This window comes from Agrilus planipennis, unplaced genomic scaffold (genome assembly GCF_000699045.2).
Source record: "Agrilus planipennis isolate EAB-ADULT unplaced genomic scaffold, Apla_2.0 scaffold145, whole genome shotgun sequence".
Taxonomy (NCBI): domain Eukaryota; kingdom Metazoa; phylum Arthropoda; class Insecta; order Coleoptera; family Buprestidae; genus Agrilus; species Agrilus planipennis.
Window position 1 is genome coordinate 257,398 of NW_020440372.1, and position 23,247 is coordinate 280,644.

The 23,247-nt window shown below is 35.5% G+C and overlaps 1 protein-coding gene across 4 annotated transcripts in view; it reads right to left on the reverse strand.

Annotated features, from left to right (window-relative positions):
* Positions 1–22,976, reverse strand: part of LOC108736984 (maternal protein tudor-like) — a 37,205-nt gene extending 14,229 nt beyond the window's left edge. For 3 of the 4 annotated variants that reach the window (XM_025979661.1, XM_025979662.1, XM_025979660.1), the window contains exons 1-4: positions 21,780–22,976; positions 19,958–20,302; positions 19,062–19,899; positions 18,832–19,002 (exon numbers count right to left, since the gene is read on the reverse strand). In XM_025979661.1, coding sequence (XP_025835446.1) covers positions 18,832–19,002; positions 19,062–19,899; positions 19,958–20,302; positions 21,780–22,506 — 2,081 coding nt within the window. In that variant the 5' untranslated portion in view covers positions 22,507–22,976. The remainder of the gene's footprint in view (positions 1–18,831; positions 19,003–19,061; positions 19,900–19,957; positions 20,303–21,779) is intronic. The other variant, XM_025979663.1, reaches the window with a different exon arrangement.
* Between the last annotated feature and the right edge of the window lie 271 nt (positions 22,977–23,247).

Consider the following 23,247-nt stretch of genomic DNA (forward strand, 5'->3'; position numbering starts at 1 on the left):
GAGTCGAAAACAAGCGTTAAAGCCTTTAATATGTCTTCAAATATAAATAAACATCTCGTTGATATTTTCAATAGTAAATGGTACCAATAACAGCACATTTGAGCAATGCAATGAAGAAGTTTCCATTTTTTTTTTATGGATAAATGATAAAAATTATAAAAAGGTGATGTACTAACACTTACAGGAAGTGTTAAACATAAGATACCATTAAATTCAGATATATCAATTTTTACCAAACCATATCGATGTCCCCAAGTTCAACGAAAAGAAATAAATAGGCAGGTTAAAGAACTGAATATAATTACGAAAAGCGAGTCACCATACAATTCACCAATATTTTTAGTTAGTAGAAAATTAGACAAGCAAGGTAAGATGTCATGGAGAATGTTGGCAGACTTTGGGAAATTGAATGAGAAGACCCTAGAAGATAAGTACCCTATCCCTTATATTGCAACGATACTAGATCTGTTAGGCGAATCTAATTATTTTTCCAAACTTAATTTAAAATCTGGATATCACCAAATAGAAATAGAACCGAAAGACCAATTTAAAACTACTTTTTCCACAGAAAACGGACATTATTTTCTGAGTATGCTGTTTGGTTTATGTAAAGCACCCGCATATTTTGCCCGTGTGAAGAACCAAGTATTGAGAGAATTAGTAGACAAAATATGCCTTGTGTACTTAAATAATATTACAATTTTAGGGAATACATCCGAGGAACACACCAATGATCTTAAATTAGTATTTCAACATTTAAAGGACCATAAATTTAGAGTTCAAATAACAAGACATTAAGACACTTAATTACTACCACAGGAATAAAACCAAACCCCAAATTAGTTCAGAAAATTCAAAACATAACATTGCCGAAAAAAAATTAGAGAGATTAATAAATCTTTTCTCGGACTTACAGGATATTACCTTAAAATTACTGAAAATTACAAAATGGTTTACCATCACAAAACCATTAACCTCATGTTTAAAGAAGAATTTAAAAGTAGAACACAGCGCAGCATTCGTGAACCATTTAATACAATAAAAGAGAGCAATTAGTAAGCCTCCAATTTTATCGTACCTCGACAACTTTTAATGTTACGTGCGACGTGATTGACAGTGATAGAGAAAGAATGCTTAGTAGTTATTTGGGCGGTCAAAATCTTTAGACCATACATTTATGATAAATAGTTTAATACTGTGACGGACCACAGCCAAATTCGAAATTAGTAAGATGACGTTTAAAGTTAAAGGAATTTGAAAAATTTACAAAAAGGGTAAAAACAATAACGCAGATTATTTATCTAGGATTAAAACCAAAGTATTTGAAACGTCCAATGACCTTTTGTCATTATTTAATAATCCAGGAGATGTCAGAAAGAACCAGAAAATTTGGAAAGCATCGACAAATTCTTAAATTTAGACCCGTCTAACCAATTAAACTTTAGTCCAGGCAAACAAGTCAGGAATCGAAACCCAATCATTAATGAAAATAAGCCACAAGCACGATGTAAGGCAGCACACAGAAAGAGAACATTAATGGAATGTTATCTGTTACAGAGAAGCCGTTTAATTATTATAAAAATCAGTTGATCTGGGTGTAGTATTTGTCAGCAGACGATATATGAGCGTCATCCTGTCAAATACAAATTAAATTTGGCCCCTAATTCAAAATTACCTTTTGAAACTGTATATATCCATACTTTTACTATCTTACAGCTATAAATTCTTTCACTAAGTATGGAATGTTTGATCCTTTAAATTCCTATTATTTACCAGACCTTACAGAAGCACATATTAACTCTTTTCTAAATATAGAATGCCGAAAACTTTAATAGCGGAAAACGAATTAAACAACTTGTTCTTTATCGACATGTTGCGAATGCACAATATTAACTATCATTTTATTAGTCCTTGCCATTCAGAAAGCAACGGACCCATTGAGAGAGCACACAGTGCATTAATAGATATTATGATAGTCATTACAGCCTCTAGAAATAAGATTTTAATATCGGATATCTTCGAAAACGCTGTAATAATATGTAACAGAACTTTTCACTCACAAACCGGATGCAAACCAATAGAATTATTTTTTGGACATATTGAAGCAACGGACATGTGAGATGTATTTGACCAAACCCATATACCAGAATTATTTGTTTAAAGTAAAAATCCGTTTTTGAAAAACAGAAAAACTTTATTTAAACAAAATTTGAAATTGACCCACAAATGAGATGTCACTAAGACCAATGGTCTTGTATAAGTGAAGTAACAATTCTTGAGACGAGTATTTATAATTTTGTCTTGTTGACACATTCAAAATGCAACGCAGTGCATAAGTTGTACAATAATTTCTTTGTATTAAATTAAGTCGCAATATATAACTCCAGTGAGGTATACGACCGTTAAAGCATATTATATACTTTAGTTTACGGAAAAGAAAAAGAGTTGAAAGAAAAACATTTGCCTCAGTACAAGAAAACCAACCAGTATATTTAAAAGCTTTGGTAAGAGATAAAAAAGCACCCAATTATAAACCCATTACAGCAATTAGACATAAAATAAAATGTACACGGATAAATCTAGATATTATCATAAGCAGGAGTTAAAACCCATTCGGAAATCTCAAATGAAAGCAAGATTATCTGTTACAGATGAATCGAGTACTGACGTTAATTTTTCTGAAAACCATTATTCTTAATAATCACAATGAAGATAAACAAATTATGCGTGAAATATTGCCATTACAATTACGTACCCAACGTATTAAAAACCAAATTGTAACAATTCACCGGGATAGCTTAAATTTAGACCAAAACGAATTAAGAGAGGATTAATTGATTTATTAGGAACAGCATTTAAATTTATTTCAGGGATGGTTAAAGATATGATAAGACTATACACGAATTAAGTGTGAATGAAGAAAATATTATTAAGCATTTTAATAAACAGCTTTCACTAAATAAGCAAATAGTTCAAAATTTTGGGAGTAATCTTAAGAATATTTCCCAAAACTTTGTAACGATTGAAAGAGCATTGAATAGTATTAGGGCACAAAAAAGTTACATGACCGCAATCTTTGTTTTACGCATGGTCAGTGAAGAAATTGTAGGTTTCGCTAGTTTAGGGCAAATACATCTGAGTATTGTCGACGTAAACCATATTTTTAACATCAAAAATATCTTGTTAAAATTTCATGACCAAAATTCATTTTAGCGGATGATAATTTTCTTTTAATGCAAACAATTGAAGTCGAATTCTATGTAACATTTAATATTTCTTAGACATACCAATCTTACACCCGGAAATCTTTAACTTTTTTCACCTTTTCTTTTTATTTTTAGAATATGCATTTTTTGGGATAATTTTTAGCAATATATTTTTACATGGTCATAAATTAACCAATTCAAAATTGCTAACATTGTAATAAAATGCGTGCCTTATCTGTGGTAGACGGCTGGCAATACCCACGCCATCCGTTATTATTAATTAATCAGCAAGTACGCTAGTTTTCTATAAACAACCAATAATTACAATCGAGGAGTTACAAAAAGTGTTTCAAATGACTAGGTCGGTCCCTTATCGTGTTAATAGTTAACGCACATGGTGTATCGTTATTTTCCGTAAGGTGTGACACCTATTGCTTTGAACAAATTAAAAATCCCTACCTACAAAAAATAAGTGTAATTATCAACAAATCAATAAATAATCAATATCAAACAAAATTGGATTGAAGTACAAGGAATAGTACCGGCCTTGTAACTCAACTGAAATAAAGTTAGGCATGTTTTAAAATTAAATTCCACCTGTTAGCAAATAAACGACAATTACAGCTTATTCTTCAATTCGTTCCCTTTTACAAAGTTTACTTATTTGTAGTTTATTTGCTTATTTTTAGTTGATATATTTTATTTAAGGCGCACTTCCTATAAAATTAAAGAAATATATTTTCTTCAAATGCACATATTTACATTGAATGTAATAATTTTTATATTCAACTTACCCGTTTTCTTATAAAGGCAATGAATGATTTTAATTTGAAAATCACTTATTGTTATATATTATTGCAAACCCATTTGTAGCATTGTACAGGACACATAGTAGGGGTTGGGAGAGGCATAGCTTACAGAAAAAAAAAATTCTAGAGAATTTTAAAATACACCTTGTTTCTCAATAGATTTTTAAATACCATATAAATGAAGCATTTCTTAAAAGCAATTAGTCATAACCGCTACCCCGCTCCATATAAATTTTCATTGCAAATAAAATTCTTCATTTTTTGGCGTTACTTTTCTTTTTTTTTATAAGATTGACAGTCTGGTTTATTTTTTTTATACCTACGAATTTATTTAAGAAATATTGCCAATTATGATTACAGCTACCGAAAAAAAAATGGAGGAACAAATCAGTGCATTAATGACAATGATAGCATAATATGAAAACTGGACAAGAAGAGATGAAAGGACAGGAAGAAATGAAAGAATAACTGAAGGCAATCAAGGAAACTGGACAAGAAGAAATAAAACAGAAAATGAAAGCAGTACAAGATGAGGTGAAACTGACACAAGAACAACTAAAAGCAGCTCAATTAAGAAATGAAACAGAAAATGGAAGAGAAACGAAAAAGAGCCAGGATGAAATGAAGCATGAATTAAAATCAAGATGACATGAAAATGGTACAAGAAAAAATGAAAACAGAAATAAATAACGTACAAGAAGAAATTAATAAGAGAATGGAGGAAAAGATAGATCGAGATGGAAAAGGAAATAGAAGAAAAGGAGATTATGCTAGAGACGAAATTGGAAGAAACAGTTACAAAAGATGGTGTCATTTCGCTCATCACCAAATGCGTAATAGATGTGACGTCTTCGCCCATCAAACAACCACCTAAAGGAGTTCCTTGGGCGAAGCAAGAGGAAGTCAATAATTTTATAAAAGACATACATAAGCAAGGGGTAATATACGCAAGAAAGATTGTTCCACGAGATTTTGTGTAGTCTACAGAAAGTTGAATGACGTAAATCTGGTAAATCTGAAGGAATCGACGACACACCAGACAGTCTAGATGGAGCCAAATGGTTCTCTACTCTTGATTTGAAAAGTTGATACTGGCAAGCTGATATGCATCCGCAAGATAAGGAGAAAACTGCCTTTACAACTGAAAATGGTCTATGGCAGTTCAATGTGATGCCTTTTGGATTGTGCAATGCACTGGCCACATTTGAAAGACTCATGAGCACTGTTTTATTATGATTAAACTGGAAAATCTGTTTGGTTTATCTAGATGACGTCATCATACTAGGTAGAACTTTCGACGAACTTTCAAGAAATTGTCAGCAGCAAGATTGAAGTCCCAAGAAATGCATCCTGTTTAGAAGTGAAATACCTGGGACTTAGCACCCCTTCTAGGAGATGAAAATTGACACTCTTAAAATAACTACAGAAATCGATAGCGTGGAGAATTCTAAGCAAAATATATACTAATACACACGAGAGATATGAATTGTTAAAGATGACTGTTTGAGCGCCGAAAACTGAATTTGAACCATTCGACGTTAAATAACAGAAAAAATCTCTAATATTCTTATATGTAGTGCTTGAGAAGACCTTAAAAATGAGCTCCAGTGGAAGTCATTAGCATTAAAAGTAACGGAGTTATAGTAAAAATAATACAGTTGTGTACTTCTGACGGAAAAAAAAATCAACAATGAAACCAATAGCTTAAAGGCAAGAACTGAAAGTAACCGAAATCCATGTACAGTTTGCTTCATTAAGGTACTGACAATATATTTTAGGAGTTTGAAGGTTTTAGAATGTTTATTTTTTAAATACGTTAGACAGAAACTTCGAAATTTCTGAAAAAAAAATCCTTTTTCTCCAATAACCAAAAGACGATGTAATATACGAAAAAAATACAACTGTACAAAATTGTGGACTTTTTTCTGCACAAAATTTTGGGTGATTTGTGGTTTTTTATACGATGAATATTATTTGACATATCGTAGTTGTATGTTTTTAAACTAGTATGAGGACCACATTTTCCGAGTCATTTAAACCTTTAAATCTCAAAAATAACGGTTCAAGACAGTTGAAACTTGCTGACCCTGTAGTACTTTGAAATTTGAAACTGTTGAAACTATTTTTTTTTGTGGGTTTCGCCATTAGGGGTGATCTTTAAAGGTTGAAACATTTAAATTACTAATAATTTACATACCAGTGCATGAGTCGAGAGTACAATGANGAGACATTAAATCCTTAAAGTTTGTGTATCGTAGAAAGGGTGCCGTTATTAATTTTTCTTTTAATGAGTTGAATGAATCTAAATGTTCCTGTTAAAATGCAAAAGCAGTGTCTTTCATCAAGAGTGCGATTAATAGTTTGGCTAGCTTCGCGAAATTTGGGATAAATTTTCTGTAGAATCCAGTTAGGTCTAAAAATGATTTAATTTCTTTTGGAGACTTATGGATCGGGAAATTTTTAAATGATAAAAACTCAGTTTCTTTTCGAAGGAATTCCGACTTATCTGGTTGGATCTTTAAATTGTGCTGTCTTAATCTTTTTAGTACATTTCTTAATTTATTACAATGGTCTTCCAATGAGTTTCTGAAAACAATAATGTCATCTAGACATTGAGTGGGTGTTACACCCGATAATACGTTATTCATCATTCTCATAAAAGTTGAATAAAAATTGATGAGTCCAAAAGGAAGGCGAAGAAATTCTTGATGGCCCGCTGGGGTTGAAAAAGCAGTTTTAGCGATCGAATTTGGATGCACTTCAATTTGATGAAATCCGCTTGCGAGGTCTAAAGTGGTAAAACATTGTGCGTGTCCTAAATTGTCAAGTATCTTTTCAACATTAGGCAGGCCATACTTGTCAGGTACAGTAATTTTATTTAGGTTTCGATAATCGACAACCATTCGCCACTTCTTTTTTCCGGAACTATCTGCTTTCTTCGGAACAATCCATATTGGCGAAGAATATGGGGAATCACTAGGTCTAATGATATTCTGATTTAATAATTTTGGAACTTAATCAGTCACTTCCTCCTTAGGTATGTTTTTCAATGTACAGGATTTTCGTGAGTTTTTATTTGGTGTTTTACTAATGATGTAAATGTTAAACGGTCTTCTTCCGAAAAATCGTAACATAACTTTAAAACTTCGTTTTCTCTAGTTGATTAAAGTGGTCTAAACGAAGGTTTTTCTTTAAATTCTCGAATCTACTTTCAGTTTTAACTGAATCCTTTTTCTAAAGTTATTCGTTTCACAGAGAGTTTAATTCGAAATGGTATTGTTGTTTAAATCTAAGTTACAATTAAGTGTTTTTTAGAAATCGACACCTAATTTGCCATCTAAAGATATATCTAAGCTATCAGTGTAAAACTTAACATCTTGTTCTTGCAATTTAGTGGGGATTGAACCTACACTTAAACGCGTCAGTATTTAAACCTGAAACTGTGACTGTGCCATTTTTGTCGATATAATTTTCAAAATCATCTTTGTATTTCAGAAGGTTAAGAGAGAATCCTTTAATAAAATAATAATAAAGCCTTGTTTATTGCTTAATAACACTGAAACAAAAGTTTACAATTAGATATGGTTATACCTGAACTTAAGATACTGCTCGGTTTGATTACATTTTTGGCCTCCTCTTTTTTTTTCTGTCTTTTGCTTTTTCTATCCAGTTTTGTCCCGCTGTTCTCATAATTTCGTCGAGCCATCTCTCTATTGGTACTAAGAACCTCTCTATTGAGTGAAGGCCTCCTCCATTTTTCTCCATTTGTCTCTATATTTTGCTTTTTCTATCCAGTTTTGTACCGCTATTCTCATAATTTCGTCAAGCCATCTTTCTATTGGTCTTCCTGTTCTTCTCTTACATAATGAGCCTTTCCATGTTATTATCTTTTTTTGTCCATCTTTCATCCTCCATACGAGCAACATGGCCGGCCCACTTCCATTTTAGCTTCTTGCAACGTTGTAAAGCATCGATAACTTTTGTCATGCTTCTGATATCAGTATTTGGTTTTTTATGTTCTAGTTTTAGTTTTAGAGTGCTCCGTTCCATGGCTCTCTTGGTTGTTGATATTTTGTTTCTTGTGAATCTGTTGAATATTCATGTTTGTGATGCATAAGAGAGAGTAGGTAGAATATAATAATCTAGGATTTTTTTCTTCAGTCTCATCGGGATATTTGACTTGAGAGCTTCTTTGAGGCTCCAGAATTTGTTCCAGGCCATGTTCATTGGCCTGTTTAGTTAATCTCGGTGCCTAGTTTTTTTGAATGGTATTTCTTTGCCTAGATATATATAATCCTGAACATATTCTATCGGCACATTGTCAACAATAATTGGAATATTTTCACTATTTGTCATAATTTTGGTTTTAGTAGTGTTTAGTTGTAAACCAATTTCAAGGCTATCATTGTGTATATTCTTAATCTTAATCTAGTTGTGATGCACTTTCCGCAAAGAGAACTATATCATTTGCAAATCTGAGATTACTTAAGTGTTTTTCATTTATGTATATACCTTTGTTCTTCCATTTTAAATTTTTCATATGTTATGTTATATGTTATAAAAATTCTGGGTGATAGGGGATCACCTTGTCTGACGCCTCTGGATATGTCTATTTCAGGTCCTGATTTATCTAATATAACTTTACTTTTACTCTTCTTATATATATCTTTAATAAGTTCAATCGTTTCTGTGGGTACATTGCATTCTTCTAAAGCTCTCCATATGCTATTGTGCGAAATAGAGTGGAATGCTTTTGCGTAGTCTATAAACGCTAGGTAGAGTGGACAGTTCATTTCTTCGTACTTCTCTATTATAAGATCTAGAGAGTGGATGTGATCTATAGTTGAGTAATTTCTTCTGAAGTCTGTAGTTACTTATGTCAGTAGGGTTTCCTTTTTTGTATAGGAGAATTNCAAGAATAATTTTGTTACACGCGGCGCTCCATCGTGTGACGTCATTTGACCTAAACGACGCCGCACGTATTCGCCGAGTACGTACGAATGTATAGTTATGTAGGAGCTTACGCCGTTCGATTCATATTTTGTTTATTTAGCCGGTGGCAGAGTTAAAAAAAATACCTGCAAATATATTGTTCCTATGTGTCAAAGCGCAACAGTTAAAAATTAAATAAACACGAACGAAGCAAGAATCCTAGCGCGACTCTGAAACTAATACTTGAATGATTCGTGGTGCGGTGATATCGAAAAGGTCGAATGACGTCACAAGCGAATCAGAAACCGCAGACGTTCCGTACTAAAATACGTAAACTTCAATAATCTATTTCTAAGTCATTTATTGATGGATTTCAAAAATTCTTTCGGTGATTGATTAGTTTTGCTCTATATTTTAATACGATTACGTTGAATATAATATTAACAACATCATGAAACTTCTCCATTGTACGAAATAGAGTAAAATGCTTTTGCGTAGTCTATAAACGCTAGGTAGAGTGGACGGTTCATTTCTTCGTACTTCTCTATTATAAGATCTAGAGAGTGGATGGATTATTCGTAGAGTTTTTCTGTAAGCAAGGGATCCACTGTTTAAACGTTTTCAATTCTTTTTGACCTTTCTTAATACTTCCTGACTCATTTAAATATCTTTCAATAATTGATAGTCTAAATTCTATGTGACACTTCGATGTTCACGAATTTCTCTTTTATGTTCGATAAGATGCAGTCTATCTGGCTTTTATTGTTGATAGCCATGTCCACAGATTCTTTGTATTTTTGTGAAATAAGCTATTGATTACAAACAAGTTATTTTCCCAGTAAAATGTAATAAAGTTTCACCTCTTTTATCTCTTTCTCTGGCATTGAAATCGCCTATAATAATAATATTTTTACTACACATCAAAAGGCATTTTTGTAATTAATTATTTCCGGTTCCTTTGCGTCTGAGCTGGGGGCATAAACTTAAATAATAGAAAAACTTGTTTTTTAGAAGTTTAAGTATAAAATACAGATCCTTTCAGAGTTTGCAATAAGGCTTTCTATATTTTCTTTGAGGTTTTTTTTTATAAGGAAACCTACTCCACAATGCCCCTTCGTCTCTCCAAAGAAACAAAATATGTGGTCTTCATCTTCCTCTATGTTATATCCTGTTCGTCTGATCTCTGCCAAACCAATTATATCATAATTAATAGTTGATATGGCTTGCTTAAATTCTATTAGCCTTTCGTGTGATAATAAGGAACGTGCATATGCATAGTGAGTGGAGTGGAGGGTTGTGGTCTTTGACCCCCACGGTGACCGGCCGTATTGGGGGATGTAGAGAGGCGGCTGTCTCTTGTCATATGTTGGATGTAGAAGGACTTTCATTGTCTTTTTGTAAAGATCTGGTTGTCTTATTTACGTCCTTATTTTTCGTGAGAAATTGATCAATTTTATTTTTCTTGATGGTGTTTTTCGGTATTTTTTGTTGCCTATGATCACTGAAGTTTGCTGTTTCCGGTGACTGTGATAAAGCTCTCTTTTGTCGGTCTTCATGTCCTGTATGTCCTCTTTGTTCATCGGTAATTTTTTCCAGTTGTTGTCTGGTATCTAATATTAGGAATTTATAATGTTTTTATTTGTACTCTTTGGGGTATTTTCTTTTATTTCTTTTAGTTCATTTGCATGTTCATCTAATATTTTTTGAAGTGATTTTAATATTTCAGTTATTTCATCCATTTCGTATTATTGGTGGTTATTTTGTTATAGATTGCAGTGTAGATCTACAGTGCGTGCTTTATGTGGTTATATGTAGTTCCGCTACTCCACGACATTCGACATATTGTCTATAAATTAAGAGGCAGAACAGAATCTGCATAATATTTAGTAGAAAGGTCAAGTGATTGGTCTACTCTAAAAGCCTTAATCATAACCAAATTCAAATCTCGAGAAAATCATCATCATCATAAGGTTTTCATTCTTAAAACTGGTTGGACACGCAGCTCCACTCTTTCCTAACCTGAGCTAATCTTCGCATTTCCTTAAAACCACAACATCCCACATCTTTAACTATTTACGAACAGTAATCTAATCAAGGTCTATTTCTCTTAACTCCTGTTTCTGCGTCTAATATATCTCTAACTAGACATTCATGCATGAGGTGTCCTACCAACCTATCTCGCCTATTTTTTATTGACTTCCATAGAGTCCTCTGTTCTTCTATTCTTTCTAATACTTCTTCATTTCTAACCTTCTCTATCCACGGTATCCTCATCATTCGCATGTAACACCACATTTCGAACGCTTCTAACCTTTTCTTTTTCGCCTCGTTCCAAACTTACACCTTTAACAATCTTTTTCGAATTTCTATATTAACCGTTCGCGAGTGTTGCTCAACGCTGATATTAGTGCACTCTGTTGGCGCACTTGAAAACTAATACACATTCCAATTAAGCACCAGCACACTTCGGCATGATGCGGCACTGAGTCGCATTATGGTCCGTAATTGGAAAACTACCATAGATACCATTTATTAAATAGTCGTAAACAAATTAACAGGGTTGATGCTTTTTTAGCTCATGACAAGATAGAATGGTTATTCATACTTCCAAAATCGCCGCTTAGGTAGTCTTTGAAAAGCCGCGGTAAAATCAACTAAATTCCATTTAAAGCGCGTATTGGGTAACACTTGTTACTTACGAGGAAATGTATAGAATTTTAACGCAGACAGAAACCTGCTTAAACTCCCGTCCCCTATCCGCTAGCAGCTCCTCGAAGAGATGTGGAAGAAGAACATTCAGTTTTATCACTCTGTCGTTTTATGCAGCATTTAGTCTAACAATTTTAACCTGTTTAAAATCAAAATATGAGCGAAACCCTTATAAACCACCATATAAAGGACCCATGGTATCTTCAAAACCCTTTGAAACCATTATGATGGGCTTGTTTACAATAGATAACAACACATTTTTGACATTTTCCGACCATTACCGTAAATACGCGCAAGCTTATTATTTAACATGATTACAATAGTTAACAAATTAAGACATTTCATTAATTATCATAATCTCCCAAGTAAAATAATAAGTGATATGGGAACCGAATTTTACAACCTTCACCTCAAAGACTCTATCACATCGACTTTTATTTCGCAAGCACAGGTAAGCCGACTACTATTAGCCCACTAGAAAGAATCCACGACACTTTAAAGGAAAAATTAACAATTTTAAAACAAACTAACCCTGAAGAGACAATTCCAAATTTAATGATGCAATACATTTTTATGTATAACAATTCGATTCAATCTACCACTAAATTTAGGCCCTTCGAAATAATACATGAACCTTATAAAGATATAACAGGCTTGGAACTCTCAGAGTTCAACAACCCCAGCAACTATATACATAACAAAATCAAAGAGCTATCAGTGTTATACGAATAAGTAAGAAATCTAAATTTAGAAAGAAACCAAAATGCGTTAGGCAAAATTAACCAACAAAGCAATCTTATTCCTGAATTACCTAGAGAAATTTACTAAAACTGCAGACAAATCTAAAATTTCCCCGAAATTTCGCAGAACCACTAAAATCAGCCAAAATAATGATAGGATTGAAGAATATTGGAGATCACGTGGTTCGCCGGTTACGCCCACCATCCTATCCACAGGCTGATCAGCGGTTTCGTTTAATATCGTTCCCGTTTACAGTTCAGTTATGATTCAACCATTGTACACGATTACTTTTTATTTTTTCATTCCATTTATTTTGTATTCTTGAGTTTAATAAATCGGTTGTTTAAAATTTAGACAAGTGTTTCGTTTCCATTTGTCACAGGTTATGGGCCCAGGCAAATAAACACGCGGGTCTGAATAAACCGAAGAGAATAACCTCAACGTGATCGGTCAACATTCAAGAGAACGGCGTGTCGGCGCGGCAGTCATCTTGTTTTTTCAAGAAGCTTCGAGGTGAAGCAAAAAAGAACAAAGGACGCGTTCTTGGACATTGTGTACCCGATCGATAGTGAACAAAAAGTATATCGCGAGTGTTTCGGACAATAACACGCGGCACAATTGTAATCACCGGTGTTTCGGACAATAATAATATCATGATAAATAAAAGTAAAGACATGAGTGCGAACGGTACAGTGCATATTGAGGCCCTAGGCCGAGATAATTACGATATGTGGAAACTGAGGATCCGCTCCGTTTTAGTCAAGAATGGTATGTAGGGTTATGTCAACGGAACTTTGACCAAACCAGATCCGACGAAAAATAAAAATGTCGACGACGTCGACGTACAAGAGTGGTTGACGAACGACGAGAAAGCTCTGTCCGACATCACTCTATCGCTCAGTGACAACCAGTTGATGACACAAATCAGTCGAAGGGGCCGGCTCGCAAGGTCGCGTTGCTCAAAAGTCTGATGATGCAGAAGATGACAGAAGGTAGTTTGGCAACTTCTTCGGAAACATCGACAAGCTATCCGAAATGGACGTCAGACTGGACCCGGATCAACTCACCATCCAACTGCTGTACAGTTTGCCTCCAAGTTTCGAAAGATTTCGAATCGCAATCGAGAGTCGAGACGAATTGCCAACCGTTGAGAGCCGTCGCACCAAAATAATCGAGGAAAGCGACGCGAGAAACAACGCTTCATCGGCTGTTGATCAAGGTGTCATGTTCGCAAATAGGAAGGGTCGCGGTAAAAAGCATCGACCGAAGCCAGCTCGGAACTCGAACGAGAAGAGCGACAAGGACACCTTTTTTTCCTACAAGTGCTCAAAGTGCGGAATTAAGGACACAAGGCGGCTAACTGCAGGGGCAAGAAAAACAAGGTAGAAAACGTATCGATGCTTGCGATATTCGAGGAGAGTGAAACGTGCCAGATCGCAACGAGCGGCGTCGAGGACGTCTGGTGCCTCGACAGCGGATGCACTTCTTACCTGTGTGGCGACGCGACGAGATTCACCCAGCTGGAGGAAAGCGAGACGGCTGAAATTGGAGAGCAGTGCGACGGCGAAGATAAAAAGGAACGGCGAGAATTGCGACTAATGAGGTACTGCACGTTCCCGAGACCCGGACCAATCTTTTGTCGGTTTCGAAGATCACGATTTTTCGGTCGTTTTCGACAAAGAGAAAGCGGTGATTTTTGATCGAGACGGTGTAACGCACATGATTGCAAATCGTAAGGAGAACCTGTATCTGGTGCAGGCCACCCCCATCGAAGGATATCAAAACGCAGTATCTGGAGCGGACCAAGACGAGAAGTTGGCGCAACTTTGGCATCGTCGGATGGGTCACGTAAACTTTCGCGACCTCATCGCAGCTGCGAGGAGTGGAGCCATCCGTGAATTGGAGCTGAAGGGAAATTTGGATGACCTTGTCTGCGGCATTCGCACGTGCGTGCAAGATCAACCTGACATCGACGAATTGAAAGTTCCTGAGGGGTTCCGAGGCTTTTCGCCTGATGAAGTTGACGATCCGGATCAGGAGATACGACCAGCGGAAGAACTAGTAACTCCACCTGCGGAACGGCAAGTAGCGCCACCTACGAAAGGACCAGGACGACCGAGATTGGTTAGAACGGGACAGCGCGGGCGACCGCGTAAACGGTACTGTGCTCAACCAGGGGAAGCAGCGAACGTTGCAGAGATTCTGGTGAATCAGGCAGTTTCTGGTGAGTACTCGGCGGAATGTCTGGAAGCGATGGCAGAGGAGGCTATTGCGTTGATCCGGAACAACACGTGGAAGCTGGTCGGACGTCCCAAAGGACAACGTGTCATAGGCAGTAGGTTTGTCCTGCGCAATAAGCAAAACGCCGACGGTACCATCAGCAAACGAAAAACGCGCGTAATCGCACGCGGCTTCACGCAAAGACCAGGGATCGAGTTCCACGACACGCCCCGGTCGCAAGACGATCAGAACCGCGGTTGCGATCACCGTGCAGGAAAATCTGAAGATCCGACAACTAAATGTCAAGACGGCTTATTTGAATGGAGAGGTCCAGGAACAGATTTTCATGGAGGCACCGGGACACTTCAAGGACGTTTTGGCCGACGTCGTGCAAGATGAGAAGATCGACGAAGATGTGAGGAAGAAGGCAGACAAGATGCTGAGGAAGTTGACTGATCACGCGTGGTTAGCCTGCTGGACAAAGCGCTGTACGGGTTGAAATAGGTAGGGCGTGCTTGGTATCATTGTATTGATGGAGAGATGATGAACCTTAAGGCAACTCGTTCGGATGCAGATACCTGCCTATACTTCATCGGGCCAGTCGAGGACAGGACTCACATCATCATCTACGTGGACGATATTTTAATTATGCCCCGTACGGATGCGAAGATTGAAAAGGTGAGAGACTTCCTGAAGACCAAGTTCGAGATCAAGGACTTAGGCGACGTGCGGTATTTCTTGGGGCTGGAGTTCGAGAGAGGTGCCAACGAGATGAAGGTTTGCCAGAAAGAGACGAGATCTTGGAGAGATTCGGCATGTCAGAATGCAGGCCTGTCAGTACGCCCATGGAACCGGGAACGAAGCTGCGGAAAGAGGACGAGGAAGCTGAGAGTTTCCTCTTCCGCCAACTGATAGGAGCTCTAATGTACCCGTCAGTGGGCATAAGGCCGGACATATCTCACGCGGTGAGTGCTTTATTGCAGTTCAATGACTGCCACGAGGAACAGCACTGGAATGCTGCAAAGCGTGTTTTGCGATATCTCGCAAAGACACGCGACCTGGGTCTCCTGTTCTCCAAGTCCGATGATCCAGCAGCGATGTTCGTGGACACTGACTGGGGAAACTGCATCGTGGACCGGAAGTCGGACACAGGGTACGCATTCGTCATGAGCGGTGCAGCGGTGAGCTGAGAGTCCCAGAAGCATTGTCATCGACAGAGGCCGAATACATGGGCCTGTCGGACGCAACGAAAGAATCCTTGTACATGAGGAGGCTGCTCAACGACTTTGGAAAGCGACTCAATGCCGTCCCACTCCGTAACGATAACATCGGTGCACAGAAGCTCGTGTCGAATCCTATGTTTACCTCCAGGACGAAGCATATCGACATTCGACACCACTCCGTCCGAGATGCTAAAAAGAAGGGGATGATTTCAATCGAGTACACTCCGACAGACGAGATGCCTGCCGGTGTACTCACGAAGTGGTTGTCAAGGCCGAAGAACGAGAGGTGTGTCCAAGGTCTTGGTTTGGCATCCCGTAGACCAAAATAACTCGGTGGTTTTCTCTCCGGCTGTTAGTCGAGGGGAAGTATTGGAGATCACGTGGTTCACCGGTTACGCCCACCATCCTATCCACAGGCGCATCAGCGCTCTCGTTTAGTCTCGTTCCCGTTTACAGTTCAGTTATGATTCAACCATTGTACACGATTACTTTTTATTTTTTCATTCCAATTATTTTGTATTCTTGAGTTTAATAAATCGGTTGTTTAAAATTTAGACGAATGTTTCGTTTCCATTTGTCACCCAACCTCCAACAAAGGAATACTACCAGGACAAATAGAAATTAAAAAAATTCCACTTAACAATATTAGACCAGTGAGAAAAGACGCTTTGTTGCAAAATAACGGAAGCATTCCTGGCTGCTTTTCTCCCCAACCTGCACAAGCCGAGACCAGACAACATTATCTTTTATCGAAAATTTCAGCAGTAGCCTCGTATTTTCCTATTATCGTTACTTTGCTTACTCTTTTAATCTTACACTATCATGACAAACAAAATCAACACTTGTCATTGGCCCATCACATCTCTAACGAGTATATATTTAATTGTACAAGAAAATGGTGATGAGTCACTCAATGCATTTAATGCTGCTACGGGTACTCTACAAAGAGAAATAAATATAGTCGAACCTGGATAAGTGAGAGCTCAAGGGACCGCGATCTGTTTCTCTCTTATAGAGGTTTCTCATTAACCCTAGTTTCTAGCTTAGAGTTATAGGAGGAATTTGTCTCACTTATAAAGGTCTATAAAAATACGGTTCAACACATTGAGTTTTCGTTTAGACATTATGAGGAAGTACAGGACCTTTCTTCGTAACTGCTTTTATGAACTGACTGTAATAAGATTGATAAACAAGTCGGTACGCACATTTGGCTATAATAAAATAATAAAGACTTGGTCATTCGCAGATTTGGTCATTCGAATGAAATAAGAGTCTCTTGAAATTTAAGAACGATTCATAAAATAGCAAAAGTAAACTGTCGCTTATAGAGGTATAGACAAGTATCAATCTCACTTAAAGAGGTTCACGCATGAAAAATGACTCTCACTTATACAGGTTTTATGTTTCTCACTTATAGAGGCTTTAGAAGGGCAAAATGACGGGTCCCGTCCCGTCCTAGTAAATACTCTCATTAATAGAGTTTCCTCCTTTACCCAGTTCTCACTTATCCGGGTTCGACTGTATACTACAAATTAAACTATTTGCAACTTTAGAAGAGATCAATCGCTTTTGCTAGAGAAAATATTCCAAATTTTGAAACCATTTCTATCTACGAATTAAAATTCAACAAACAGACCATTATTTTATCAAATGATACTATGTTATGATTATTAGCTTTTCTATTGCAAAACCTATCCTATTCAAATTAAACAAAAATCACCTCTTCTTATAACCTTAATATGAAATGTTTACCCTATAATATAGCGACTGTACTGTTCAAATTTCCAACCATTTACTATACATCATTACGAAAATTAAGACCACACAACAGAACCTTATTGATGACCACTACCAACGAATAAAATGCAAATAACAAGGGCTACAAAGATGGCGCCTAATTAAACATAAGAGATTCCAAAATAAATGGTTCTCAAACTCCGCAACTACCCCCAAGACCACCGAGACATAGTAACACTGCTGCAGAAGAAGAGACTAAAATCCATCTACAGCTGTCGACCTTCGCATCTTATGCCACTATTCCTCCATTCCGACCCCCTAGTTCGTGATACTATTCAAGATAAATCAACCCCAAGAGGATAAAGAAGCTGGGAAAGAACTCAAAAAGTTGAATACATCTCCAACACCCCTTTGCCCTGAAATCGTTTGAAGACGAGATCTTTTGTTACATCCGGCAACCTTTGCCTCTACCTATGGATCACACCACCGGCCATGACACTTCTAATTAGTATATAAACTCACACATTTTCTAGCTCATTAACAATCCAGTTTATAGATAAAACCTATGTTAGTTTGTTCATTTGTCATCAATAGTGTGTAACAGTTAAAAATAAAATGTAATCAAGGTTCCTGATAATCTAATAAATTTGTTAAAACGGTGTTTTTGTGTTTTTTTAAAAATCCAATCGAACATCGTACATTTTTATTTTTGCAGGACTGTTGAACTGACGTCAGAGTTGTAACAGATATTATTATAAACAAGCTCCACTGTATGTAGTAGGTACATTAAAAATTGCATCAACAAAAAAATTTGTATCCCAAACGGTCACTACAAAGAATCAAAAATGCGACAAAATTCAAATTAATCCGAGTGACCGAAAAGTTAAACGACTTTTATTAACACGGTGAATATAAACGAATAGTTGTATATAAAAGGCAAATTTTGTAAGTATTCTTCAGTAACTCGTTATCATCCATTTATGTATTATTTATTAGCTATTTTTGTTGTTTGCTATTTTGTTTTTATTGTTATTTCTGTGTTATTTCTAATTATATTACTTTTATTGTCTTTTTTCAACACCAATACTATATTACCACCTTTTTACTCGTTTTTTGTTTTAATTTAATAATTTTAAGTTTCGTATACATCATTTTAATTTAATATTAATTTAGCATCACAAAACCGGTTCTGCACCTATACCTACTAAAAGTAAAAAACTGACTTTTTAACTTGCTACTAATTGCTAGTCTCACCTGAAAGCAGATTTTCTCTGTCGCCAATCATTCTTATCATCAAAACTTATATTACACCGATTGTCACCATGATTTAATCGTTTATCATCAACTTTTTGTCTCCAACTGCCGCTTTTGTCCTTATCTCCAAACTGCTTCTTTGTGAAAAATTTATGGGAAGGCTGTTCATCTCTAATTAGTAAAATATAAATAACCAATAATTTATTTATGTATACACTTAAAAAACATACTTTGAATATCCCTGGTCCCTTGCTATTGTGGGACTGCTGCGCTTGCGCTGTTCAACTCTATTTCCATCCTGAATAAGTAATGGACTAGCTTGTGAATGTGCAGATGCTATTTTGTCAAGAAGTAAAGACGCCACATTATACCTGGATACATCCATCAATTCAATTAGTGCTCTTTTGCCTTGCATCTCAACTACTTTCATTGTAAAATCTTTCTCTAAAATTAATTCTTCCAGAAATGAATCTCGTTCTAGGTCAGTTTCCATTTTTTGATAGCCATTTAAACAGCATTCTAATGCCTGAGGCCGCAAAACGGTTAATAATTCTCCTTGTGGTATTCTCAAATTTTCCAAAGAAACTACTTCTTCATTTCCATAATCAACGTAAATAACTCTGATTTGATTATCATCGACATTTAAAACTTGGGCTCTATACCATAAACCATCTGATTCAAAAAGAGCACAACATGGTTGCCCAATATTAATTTGATCTATACAAAGTTGAGGCTTATGAGGGCAATTAACTTGTAGCTCAGCCATAACACGCCTCAAATCTTCTTCTTTAGATTTTAGTTGCACATAAAATCTACTGCAGCTGTAAACATAACTGACATGTACTTCTTGGCTGAAGCCACGAGTTAACTGTATAGGTTCAGGATAAGCCACCAAAGCTGCTTTTCTGATAACATCTAAGACGTTAATATTATTGTCGTCCCACAACTCACATAAAGGGAGTGCGGAACGAGCTGGGGCTGGTAAAACACGCATATGAAGTAGTTTTTCTTTAACAAATTCCTTAAAAGCACATTTCATTTCTAATGTAACACTTGATCGATCTAAACCTGTAAAGTGCATACACATAAAGTTTGTTATAAATACAGAAATGAAAGATTAATTAACCTGCTAGTGCATATCTCATGGCCATTACTTTTGGAATAACAAACTTAAAAGGAACTTGATATAAACTATCGATAGATAGGAGTTCGGTGTTTCCAAAATCCACATAGAAAACTTTATACATATTATCCACCACACTTGTAACTACAGCTCTGCATATGTGGTTGTCTTCTGTACATCTTGCAACGCAAACAGTCCCTGGTAAAGGATCGTCTTCCAATGGTTGCAAAGGCATTCTATTAATTTCTTTCATTAATCTTGTTAAGGTGTCCTCTAATTTTTGCAATTGAAGTGAAAAGTGGCAAGGACCATCAGATACATAAGAGACATACACGTCATGTACCGAACCTACAAATTTATTTCATAAACAAATTTAAAAGGGACTAATCCAAATAACCACTACACTTATTACTGCGGACACGTGTTTTGCCAGCTTCTAAAATAGACAACCACGAACCTCACAGTAATCAAGTGTAGTGATAATTTGGGTAAGTCTCTTTTTAGTTAATTTATTTACAGTCTCAATTTTATACTTTAAATTATACAACCAATTAAAGAGGCTGTACATAAATCATATTTATGGTTCTGTAAGGGGAGGGGAGGGGAAAGTGAAAAGCTATTTTGAACCATAATGATACTTGAGCAACGTGGTTTAGTCAAAAAAATAAAAACTTTTGTTGGTTCCAAGAAGTATATGCAGAATCGAATCCATGTCTATTATCTACATGCAAAAGCTAGACTGAAGATAATATCCCTTATAATTGACAGTTTACATGAAAGACTATCCCCCTATATACCTATACTGTTTGAGACTGTTTCTAAATAAAAATAAAATCAAAATACTATTTCTTTGAAAATTTCATTAAAAAAATGTTAAAAAGACCACATTGTTCTACCATCTTGGGATAAATCCAAGGTTCGCCGTGTAGTGGAGATTATATTAAGCACAGACCCTAAAGCGGTACTTACCATATTTCAATGTGAATATTTGTTTGAAATTAATATTACTATTATATTAAATGTCTTAAATCTTCAAAATAATATTTACAATTTCGTAAATTAGTCTCATCTAAACAGATTAAACCTTAATATTTTAAAACGTAAAGTAATCTCTTTTTACAGAACCAGTAATATTTATTTTTCGTATTATTTTAACAGTGACATATATGATCAAGGAGTAATTTTTGAATCATATTTTTTAACAAGCATGCTGAAATTGTTATTTCTAAAACTTACTAGGTTGTATTTTCTTTAAGAAAAATTATTTATCTTTATAAAACTATGGTCATACTCATTTTGACTTATTTTACTTCTCAAATTTGGAGACCCTATGCTAATTATACTAAATATAATACAGAAAAAGTTCAACGTAGATTTTTAAGATGTCTTTCATTCAAAGTGGATATTCTTCTTCAGTACTAATCATAATTACTCAGCATTAGGTAGGAAAATAGACTTAACAGCCTTGAATCAATTCATATCTATAATCTTTTACTTTCAATATTATAACACAAACCATTGACTATGCTCTGGTGAAGGAAATATTTCCATTTAGGTAAGCTTTAGATCCATACAAAATATTGAAAAATATTGATTGAATCAAATGTTATAAATAAATGAAACAGAGGAATTTATATCAGCCAGTACAACAAATATTGATTAGTTTAAACAACTAGAGAAGTTTCATTATTATTTCTAGGTATTTAGGTGTTACGTATTTTTTTATGGACAATGTACAAGTATTGTTAGGGAACCTAATATAGTTTCCCTAGTATTTTTTGTTAATAGATTGCTAATAAATAAACAAATAAATAAATATACCTACCTACTTCAAGAGAAAATAACTTGTAAGTGAGAAGTGTTGGTTGAACAGGGGTTTGGTTAGAAGGTACACCAGACATCAATTGCAATACTCCCATATTTCTTACAGGGCTGTGTAAATTAGGTATAGTACTTGAAAAATTATGCAGTATTTGTTGTTGACTAGGTAATGTCACAGATGACACTAAACCTCGAGCAATAAAATCATGTGATATATCTTCACCATTTTTAAACAGTTTAATTAAAGTATAATTTCCAACAGTTCCAATAGGTCCCCACTGTAATTCAATATACCTTATTTCACTATTAATAACTGCAAGTACTTGTTCATCCCAAATCTGTCCTCTATGCATAATTCCGGCCAAAACAAACTCTCGTGCTTGAGGTGGAATTGATATCAAAGGTGAAGGAAAGTTTGTCATTAACCGTATACTCGTAACAGGTATAGCATCTTTATTTCCATAATCGATAAAATGTACTTCGATAATATTTTGATTTACAATATTTGTTATTCTTGCGCGGTAAAATAAACCATCTTTATATTTAGCACAGCAGAGTACTCCTACTTGTATGCTACCTGGAGAGGGCGCAAACAAGCCCTGTTCGAACTGGGGCAGCATTTGTTGCAAATTCTTTTCAATATGCACAGACGAATTTCTTTCTGTTTGGCCCCAAACTTTCAAAAATGGACCTTCTTTATCAATATAAGTTAAGTAAATGCTTGATGCCATTGTCACAATATTTTAAAACAAATAATAAATTCCAAATTGAACGAAATCACGGCAATCGTTACCTTTTTCTTTGACTACAAGACTAAAATTAGAAGACACAAACAAGTCGTTATGTAGTCATTGTGATTATATCGTGAAACAATATCATCAGAGACGTCTTAAGTTCAGTTTTTAACACCACCGATATTTTTAACGTTTGCGAAAATCCAAAAGGTGCAAAAAAACATACCATAGCTGAAACATTGCCTGTCACTTGTCACCATAGAGATTATATGATCAGGGTTCTCCCAGGCTTTAGTCCAATAACTTTAGATTTAAAAAGGGCTTCTGTTCTAAAGAATCACTAACCAATTTTTTTTAATCGATTTATTTTAGAGTTCAAATTAAAAATGGAATTCGAAATCACTCTCGCTTAAAAGATTATTCAATTTTTAAGTTCATAAAAACCGGGTTTTTTTGCGAATATTGAACCTTGAATGGCGCGGAGGTCAATGAAAATTATTATCATAGATAATAGATATACAAAGGGTAATTGATGATAAATGATTATTATATAAATGAAAGATAATGGACTTCCCCAAAAAAAATATCTCTTCAATTTTTTACCTACAATGAATTGTTTTTTTGCAAAAATTTGCTACAAATATTTCATACAAGGCGTATACTCCTTTTTGTGTAGCCCATGCATAGAATACCTGCATGCTCTATGTGTAATAGTTTATTACATGATTATTATTATGA